The 10,312-nt window shown below is 27.6% G+C and overlaps 1 protein-coding gene across 1 annotated transcript; it reads left to right on the forward strand.

Moving 5' to 3' along the window:
• The first annotated feature begins 1,119 nt into the window (after nucleotides 1-1,119).
• On the forward strand, nucleotides 1,120-2,653 carry LOC120073652. Its single transcript, XM_039026455.1, has 4 exons — nucleotides 1,120-1,127; nucleotides 1,235-1,370; nucleotides 1,482-1,586; nucleotides 2,400-2,653. Exons 1-4 carry the CDS (start codon nucleotides 1,120-1,122, stop codon nucleotides 2,460-2,462), a joined length of 312 nt encoding a protein of 103 aa, XP_038882383.1. The 3' UTR covers nucleotides 2,463-2,653.
• Nucleotides 2,654-10,312: the final 7,659 nt, after the last annotated feature.

A 10,312-nucleotide genomic window follows, 5' to 3' on the forward strand; every position in this document is an offset into this window, starting at 1 on the left:
TTTTAAACCCAATCCAATTATTCGGATTGTAAATTTCTTCAACCCAACCCTTATTAAAAAATGAACCCAACTCAACCATCATATATTTGTGTTGGGTTGGTTCGGGTTAATCGGATCATTTATTTAAAATTTTGTTTTAAAAATAAGCAAAACGTAAATATGTAAAAATCTAATTTAATTATTTTCATATATTGAATTAAGATTAACAACTCGATTTCAATTTATATACGGAAAATTTTCTTTCTAAAGTGCAAAGAAACTATTTTTAAGAGTAGTTAAATAATAAATTATTCAAAAAAATATTGGAATTAAATAAAATTAAAATCAATATATGTATAAACAATTGTGTTAATAAAGTAAACCAAAAAATATATTTAAAGTTAATAATAAATTCGGGTTGGTCGGGTTGGTTAGTTATATTAGATAAAACCCATGAACCAACTCAACCCATAAAATTTTTTATTTATTTTGAACCCAACCCAACCCAAACCGCATGGGTTTGGTTGGGTTAATCGATTTTTTTTTGGATCGGAGTTTTTTGAACATCCCTAGTTAAAAATATTAAATCTTGTGCATCAAGGTACGTGTAACACCCCGGCACATTTTTTTTTTAGTATAAATGTTAATTTCAGTAACTTTATTATTTGGAATTTTCAAGTAATTGTTTTTTAGTTGGAGGGCATTTTTGGACTTCAAGTGTAAAGTGCCGGGAATTTAATTGTTGGTGTGAAAATTATTCAATAATTTTGAAAATTAATGACAAGAATTTAAATTTCTTTTGAAAAGGAGAGAATTTTAATAGTATTTAAAGTGGAATAAGGAAAGAAAGGAATTAAATATAAATTTATGCTTATTTTCTTTTTAGTTTTTCATCATCATTATTAATTAATATAGTTTTTTTTAAAAACCCTCATTCTTCTTTCTTCCTCACGCATCGGCCACACGGCCCCCCCCCCTCAAATTTCTTTCTTCCTTCACCGAGCCCTCCCCCCCCATACTTCCAGCCACGCACCCTGCACCGCGTTCGGCCTCCGCCCACTGTCAGCCACCGGAAGTCGTTTTCGTCTAGCCACCATAGACGTTGCACCTTGCACCGTGTCGCTCTTGCCTCCATCAGCCATGAAGTCGTTCGTTCCCATGCTGCGACGCCTTCGGGTCGGTAGTCCGCGTGCGCCAAATCGGAAAGGATTTTTTTGCCGCTCACCGCTTGAGCCGCCGGTCCCGTCATCTCCAGCCGCATCCGCTCCAGCCTACGGTTTTCGCTTCACCTCACTGTCAGATCCGTGTGTCACGTCGGAATCCACTACCTAGCCGTTGGATTTCTCCTGTCACCGCCACCGTTTCTTGTGCCAGATTCTCGGAGTCCTTGGGTAAGATAAAAGTTTTTAGAATTTTCTTTGGGGATTTTAGAGTACTCGGTTAATTTTGGCTAAAATTGTGAATGACCATCATGTTTGGGCCATATATTTGAGTGTTGAAAGAGTTTCAAGGTCGAAAGCGGATCGTGCGGTGTTGGAAAAGTTGTTTCGGGTTGGTCAATCAAACTTTTGGTTGTGGATTTGACCTTGGACCAAACCACAACTTTGGTAAGTTAAATTGGGGTTCGTTGGTTAAATGTGGTATGTTTTGGTTTTGGCTCCAAAGATTGAATTCTAGTGTTTGTGTTTTGTGCTAGGGGAATTAATTCAAGAGTTACTTTGTTGAGATTAATTACTTGGGTTAATTTTGGATTTAACTTTGAGGTAAGTAATCTTACTACTGAAACTACCCACGGGCCAGACATTAGATGTAGCATGATAAATGAATGTTATGGCAGAATGATAGCATGATAGACTGATATTATAATATGATCAAAGTATGTTCTGGTACGAGATCTGAATTATTTATTTATGCACATAGATACTTGAATGCTAGTATGAGATGGTATGTGCTTCCGTATGGTTGTATACATGTATGTTGTAGAACCATGATGTTGAGGTTTATATGTATGTCATAGATTCGTACAGTGATGATTATGATGTTGAGACTGTGCAAATGTCCTTGCTGATTAGTTAGATGCCCATTAGATTTTGTGTTTCCTTCGGGATTCACCAGTTGTTTCCTTCGAGATTCACCAGTTTGTGTTTCCTTCGGGATTCACCAGTTTGTGTTTCCTTCGGGATTCACCAGTTTGTGTCTCCTTCGGGATTCACCAGAGGTAGTAGACATACTTAACTATAGTAGGATATGACTCAGTCTCCTTCTTGTTTCATGTGAATATGTGTCCCATGAGGACTAGAGCAGTTTATATGTTTCACCAGACGTGGGTATCTAGAGGACATAGATGCCCAGCTTGACCCCAGTAGTGGGGTTACTTACTGAGTATTTTATACTCATTCTTTCTCATGTTGTTGTTTCAGATAAGGGTAGAGATGCACCGACGATGGACAAGCGGAATTCGTGATCAAGCCACTGGGGACTAGTTTTTTACGCTTCCGCATCATGAGATTTAAAGTTCCTTTCATGTTTCTCTTAACTTTTAGTTTTGATGTTTAAAGCTTACTTTTAAGAATTGTTTTTCAGATTTGTTTATTGTCCTTTGTGATTTATGGGTACCCTACTATTGTTTTAGTATTTGAATTTAATGAAAGTCTTTTGAACTTACCTTATTTAATTAGCATTTATTTCGCCATAATCGAGTGTCGTTTTGAGTTCCATGCATGCATGTATTTAGTAACGGCCTAACTTAAGTCCTAGGGGGTTGGGTCGTTACAGTACGTTACTTATTTAACTCATATTATTGTGAAAATCATCTAATTTATATATAGATTTTTATTGTCTTATAGAATGTTAGAATTTTATTGTACAATCATGGAAGTAAAAAAACTAACAATTTTTAGAAAATTAAAATTTTTTAGAAAACAAAAATATAAAACACATACAAATCCCCATTTGAATATACAAGTAGAACTTTATTAAGCTAAGACAACTATACATGCATGAAAAGCTTAGTCAAAACCCTAAGAATATTCACTTTAACTTTGCATCTTAACTTTGCGATTAATTTAATATAGCAATCAAACCACTCTCTCAAGAATTTGTACCTTTAACAAACAAATATATTCTAAACTAATTTAACATTCATTTATCTTTTATCATAAAGCTAGAAAACCACCAAACTAATTACACTATTTTGGTCCAAATTATCAAAGGAAAAGAAGTTTAGCTTTTTCTTTGATATATATATATAGAAAAAGAAAAGGGCATACCATTCATGTGCATCTGATATATATGTTAAATAAAGTTTACTAGAATTATTTTGATCTATTTCTTAATGACCTAGGAAAAAGAACAAGGAAAAAAAAATTATATCTTACTATTTATTAATCTTGGTTGGTCAAATTTTATCGTGGGTTTTAAACTTGATTTAAGTAATGAGAGCAATTACGATTTCTTTTATTCAACGATATCGAGGTGAGATTCAAACTTTTAATTTTTTTTTTTTACCTAATGGTAGGGAAAAAAAAAGTCAAATGGCCAAAGGATCATGGGTCCAATCTATGATGATCACCTATCTAAGATTTAATATCCGATATGTTTCCTTAACACCTAAATATTGTAGGGTTAGACGGTTTGTCCCATGAAATTAGTCAAGGTGTGCGTAAATTAGCCCAAACACTCACAAATATAACTTTTTTTAACATTTTAATCAGAAATTTAATGTCTTGACGAACTCAATTATGTTTAGATTGGACAAATAATACCATTATTTAATTAAAATTACCATTTTAATTAAATAAAGACTATAAATGGTACTTTGACCCCATACATTTCCTTTTGTTATCTATTTTTTAAGAGTACTTTAAAAGACTAGTCAAATTTTAAAATCGAAAAAACAAAAAACAAGTAGTTTTCGTTTTTAAAATTTAACTAAGAATTTAAATATCCATTTAGAAAGTATGAAAATAACTATGACAAAAAAGTTTTGATAAACATACATAGACTTTAAAAATAAAAAACAAAAAACAAAATATTTTACAACGATTAGAAAATTTGACATTTTTCGACTGCAAAAAACGTCAACAAAAGTATAAAAAATTTTTTTTGACCCTATTGAACCGTTGGTAGAGCCTCATCAGAGAAGAGCTCTATCAATGCCATGGTCCCACGTCAGGAGATCTCATTCTCCGGACGCTATATGAATTGCTATTTGTGGGACTCTCTCTCTCGATGCCAAATCCTTAGTGTTAGGAGGGGGAGGAGGGATTGCCTGATGCAATATTCTAGAAATAAGTGTAAGAGATCTCTCCTGTCCAACGCCAAGTCAGTTGTAGTGTCTCGAGTTTAGGAGAGGGATGTGAATGAACCGAGATCATATTCAAGTGAGAGGAATCTTGAAAATGTGAAAGTATGATTAAGAAAGGCTTAAATGAATTGAAGGTTCCTTTTTTTCCAGTCCAATATTTGTTCTTGAAAGTCTTCATTTCTATGTTGAAGTAAACTCTCCAAATTTATGGCTAACCCTTCCCTAAGTGATCTTATAATGAACATAAGGTTTTCCATTGTAAATTCATACGAAGCTATCAACGAATTTTGACAAAAGCAAATATCTATGTGACCAACATTTCCTGTCCAAAAGAGGATATGTCTCTTCTTCACAGAAATGCATCAACAAAATTGTTCTTCCGTATATATTGTCGTGGCATGAACTCAGAATTTCCTCGCTTCGATCCCACCCCTACTCTACCAACAAGATACACCGTCCTTTTTGATGGCTCAATCTTAGGAACTCAAAGTTAAGCATGATTAACTTGGAGCAATTTTATATTGTGTGACCTTCTGAAAATTTTCTTAGAAAGTATGTGAGTGAGGACAAAACAAGCTAAAAGGACCTATGCATTGGGTTTTAAGCCATAAACTCGTGGTTTGTAAATAAATAAACAGTTTGTTGATTATTAATAAAATAAATTGTAATTTTATTTTCAATCTTAAATTTGCATAACTACATCCAATAAAGCAAAATCCAAGGTTATTTGCTTAAGGCTTGAACAATATGTAATTGATATACAATGGATTATGATCAAGTAATAACCTAAAAGGTCTATAGTAGATGAGAGTACAACTATGGGCCTATAGTGGTCTGTCCCATAGTTAATGAATGTTGATTAATTAATTAAAACGATTAATTAATTAATCACAAATTATTGGAGCTTATAATTTATAGGTCAATTAGGTCCCCTTGCTAGCTCATAATGGATCAACAATGATCAAAGTTTTGAAAGAATAATTTAAATTGTTCAAATTAGCTTAGGAAAACATATATTAATTATATATGATATGATTAATTCAAAATATAATATATATAGATATATTATGAATATGATTCAAATTTAAACTATATAATACAGAAGAATTAATATATTTGAATGTGATTCAAATATTAAATTAATATGAAAAAAACATACTAAAATTATGGGTTATATATCAATATGAATGAATTTTATATTAAAACTATAGGTTAAGAGAGAAATATGAATTAGAATATGATTGAAATCTATACTTAATTATGAGATATTTAATTAATCTAAACTATACTTAATTATGAGAGCTTGGATATTTTGTCATGGATTAGGCACCATTTTAACCGTGTATGATTTTGGCCAAATGCATATACTTGTAAGTCAAATATTTGAATAATTTATAGTGATTGGTAACCGATTAGATTAGATATATATAAACACACATTCAGGTCAACTTGAACATAGCTTAATTAATTATTATTAATAATGTTAAGACAAAGAAATTAAGGATGAAAGGGATAAAAAATATAACACACATAATTAAAGAGTGCTATAATTGAATTACATGATTGGTCTTTCTCTTAGTTTTATGCTTGGTTTGAATGCAAAGTGTAGAAAAAGGTACCATAAAAAGGAAGCCAAAGAACACAAATGTATCATCTAATTGAATATGTGATTGGTCATTTTTGTCTTAAAAAGAAGAAAGAAAGAAAGAAGGTTTGGAGTGACAGGCTAATTTGCAAAGTGAAATGAATCTTTGACCATCCACTTTTTGGAAAGAGTACATGAATTTCCCACTTGCTTAGTACAATCATACAAGTGCTAGTGTCTTTTTCTTAACAACATATATATACATATAAGAAATATGAAAGATGATAAAATTGAAATTAATTCACAATTAAATTTTAGAAAAATATATACTTATATCAATACTAATTAGGATTAGTAACCTAAGTTTTGTTGAACATATATTTTTCTTTTTTTTTAAAAAGATTGTTCGCTATTAAGAATTAATTTGTTTCGTTTTTTTCACTTGTTAAAACAATATTGTGAAAATTTTAGATTTCTTTTTTATTTAGTTTAAAAAGTGTAGATGTGAAGATTCAAACATCTAAATTTTGAGAGAAGAACAAAGTGGTCTTAGTTGCTACTCAATATTAACATATCATCTTATTTTAATTCTTAAATCCGTATGTAACTTTGAATATGCGTCGTATTAACTCACTAAAACTGATTTTTGGATGGAGGAAAATTAAAAGAAAAAAATAATTCCAAAAAATAAAATTATTCATGTTTTTGGAAATTTTCAAAAATAGAAAAATAATGAAGACTATTTATACAAAATAAAAAAAAATAAATATTCTTTAATAGAGGCTGATAGAAGTCTATCATTGATAGATACCATAGAAGTCTATCAATGTCTGTTGGTATTTTTTTTTTGCTATTTCTGTAAATAGTTTGACATTTTTTTATTTGTAAATTTTTTTTTTGTTTTTTTACCAATAATAGATGTTTTAAAAATTTAGAAAAAAATTCTCCACCTAAAATTAAAAAATTATAAGTTTGTGATAATTCGAGTATAGTACAATTAGCAAATTGGATGTCTATTAACATCTTAAAAGTTGATGAGTTTAATTAGTCGGCGAATACAAAACTTTATATCAGAGGGAGACAAGGGTTCATATCAAGTTTTTGCAATTTTTTTGTGTTCTACTTTGAATTTAATATATATTTACAATCTTTCAATTTTATATCCAATAGGTCTATACAATTATATATATAATTTTTGTGTTCTACTTTGCGTCTTGACCTTAAAAGAACAAATATTTCTACCAATGAAATTTACAATTTACATTATTATTATTATTATTATTATTATTATTATTATTATTATTATTTTGGTATTAGGAGAAAAAACTAAAATGCTTGTAGTGTCATTGATACAAAATTGGATGTTTAAGCTCATTTATGTGTAATGGAACAAGATTGTTAGATGAAAGATTGAAACTTCCATTTATCACCTCAGACATTATTAAAGTTCAAGAATTCTTATTATTGCCCACTGTGCTAGAAATTTACAAATTTAGTCTTTAAATATTGTTTGTATTTATTTAATCTTAAATTTTCAAAAGTATCTAATAGATTTCTAAATTTTTAATTTTGGTCATAATAAGTCCAATGTGATTAATATGTTCTTAAACTTTTAATTTTGTATCTAATAAATACCCATAAATTTAAATTCGTAAAAAATTTATTGATAAAGAAAATTAAATTCCATGTCTAAAAGAACCATAAAATTTAAATTTTAATTCTAATAGATACATAAAATTAAAAAAATATGTCTAATAGGTCAAGGACCTATTAGACACAATTAAAAGAATTTTAAGGATCTATTTGGACACAAAATTGCAAGTCAATTTTTTATTAATTGAACTTTAATATTGGACACTTTTTAAAGTTGAAAATATTTGACACAAACTTGAAAACTTACCGACTTATTAGATACTTTTAAAAGCAGAGAGATAACCTTGATTTGTTTAAATTTTCAATAATATATTAGATATATAATTGAAAATTTAAGTACTCCTATTAAACAATTATTAAAGTTCAAGACTCTTGGGGCCATTTGGTTGGAGAATTTTATGGATGGAATTGACACAGACGTTCTAAAACCATTTTGATTGATTTTCAACATTTTACCTGAAAATAAGATATTCTCATACATCCTCTTTTCCCATAGACACCCTTCCAAAATTATGGTTTTTTTCTTTTCCCCACCTTCTTTTGTTTTCATTATATATATCATATATATAATTTTATTTTGAATACTTAATTAATTAATTTATATTAACTTAACCAAATTCATATCCTTATTTTTTTTAATAAATCAATAATAATTTGCATAATTTATTTTACAAATAAAAAATTATTAGATGGATGCAATTACTTATTTAGTTAGATTATTAATTAATTAGTTAACCATATCTTAAATATATTTAATCAATAAATTAAGATTGATTAAATTTAATGTAAAAAATTATTCTTCTATATTAAATTTAATTACATAATGTATTTTTTAACGTAGAAAATTTATGGAATAAAATGAAATTTATACCGTTAAATTAATAGTTTGTGACAGTAGAGAAATAAATTGAAAAAAAAACTACATCTAGAAGGATATAATCAAAATTCTTGAAGTTTATAATCAGATTGATAAAAAAGATAATGTTAGATAAACCATCCAAACCAATTGGCCTATTAACTCAGTTGATTAGACATCGTATTTAGACGATTTGAGTTTTTAAGTTTTCATGTGTATTGCACGTTATATTTTAATTGTATTTATTAAATAGTAAATTATGTTTATAAAAAATAGTTTTTGTTAAATATTATAGTTGATATTTTTTTAAAAATAATAAAGTATTTATGAAATCATAATAAGTGTTTTTTTTAAAATTTTCGTACCTATTTATTTATTTAGATTTATTTTAATATATCCATTATTTCTTTATCTTTTAGTTAAGCTTATTGAATTTATATTGTTTCTTGAATTTTTAATTTCTATTTAAGAGACCTGCATAGGTCCATTTTGTTTTTTAAGTTTTCATTTTTGTAAATGCCTTGCACATATTGCACGTAATATTTCAATTTTATTTATCAAATAGTAAATTATGTTTTTCAAAAACAAAAAAGTTTGTATTAAATATTATAGTTGATATTTTAAAAAAATAAAAACTATGTATAAAATCGTAATAAGCGATTTTTCAAAATTTTTCATACCTAATTTTTTTTATTTAGATTTATTTTAATATATCTGTTAGTTTTTTATTTTCTTTTTTTTAAGTATAATATATCTTTTAGTTAAGCTTATTGAATTTATATTTTTTTCTTGAATTTTTAATTTCTATTTAAGAAACTAAATTCAAACTTATTATAAATTCACCTTTAGATCTTAAATATTGTTTACCTTAATATTTACTTAATTGTTAAGGGTCCGTCTGATAATGTTCCTATTTCTCGTTGCCTGTTTCTTATTCTTGTTTCTTGTTCTTGTTTTCTGTTCCTTATTTTTTAAGAACTAGAAACAAGATTATGTTTGACAACTATTTATGTTTCTTGTTTCTTGAAAAAAAAAAAAAAAACAAAAGCACAAACATGTTTGATAATTAATCCCTAACATTTGATCCTATTTTTAGAAATGTTTCTTAAAATTAAGAAACAAGAAACAGAAATAGTTATCAAATAAATCTATTTCTTGAAAAATGGAAAATAAAAATAAGAAATAAAAAACAAAATCGTTATCAAACGGACCTTAAAATTTTAAAACTTACATCAACGCATAACATTTTTAAAATGTTTATATTTAGTCTTCATCATTTGTTTTCTTAACGATGATGGAATATATATTTGTTTTGTTAATTTATAATAGTGATGGTGACTTTTTTTTTTAAAAAAAAATTTCTTATATAGTCATTTAATTTATTAACCATTTGTATAATAATGAACATCAAATTAGAAAAAATATTTTTGTACGAATTATTGTCACTGACAAAAAGAAAAAAAAAATCCACCTTATTAGAGAGATAATGTATAAGTTGAGTGGTCAAAACAATTATTTTATTTATAATTGCAGGTTATAATTTATTTCTTATTTATTAGAACTACTCTCCAACCAAGCAAACTTAACCTTACTATTCTTATTTGAGTCATTGATCGAAAACTATGCGCATCTAGTTGGTATAAATATTAGTTATTAATTTTCTATGGTTTTTCTTTAACTATATTTCCATATCTCCAATATATTTTTTATTAAAATATAATTTCGATTAATTCATGTATCAATTTTAAATTTGGACATTATAAATAATGTATTGAAAATATGTTTATGCTCTATTTTGAAAATAAATGTGATTAAATGCTTGAGAATAAATGTGATTAAAGATACCATTTGCACATATTTGGTGAGAAGTTAAAACAATACTAAGAAACTTGTTTGGGAGTAAATTTGATCGGTTTAGAATCATTTTGGTTTG

The sequence above is a fragment of the Benincasa hispida genome, chromosome 3 (assembly GCF_009727055.1).
Source record: "Benincasa hispida cultivar B227 chromosome 3, ASM972705v1, whole genome shotgun sequence".
Classification (NCBI taxonomy): domain Eukaryota; kingdom Viridiplantae; phylum Streptophyta; class Magnoliopsida; order Cucurbitales; family Cucurbitaceae; genus Benincasa; species Benincasa hispida.

What these genes read in the sequence shown, in the direction of transcription:
- LOC120073652 (XM_039026455.1), top strand. An exon ending in CAGATTCTCGGAGTCCTTGG is followed by an intron (nt 1,371 to 1,481) that starts GTAAGATAAAAG and finishes GAGTGTTGAAAG; the next exon opens with AGTTTCAAGGTCGAAAGCGG. An exon ending in TGGACCAAACCACAACTTTG is followed by an intron (nt 1,587 to 2,399) that starts GTAAGTTAAATT and finishes TTGTTGTTTCAG; the next exon opens with ATAAGGGTAGAGATGCACCG.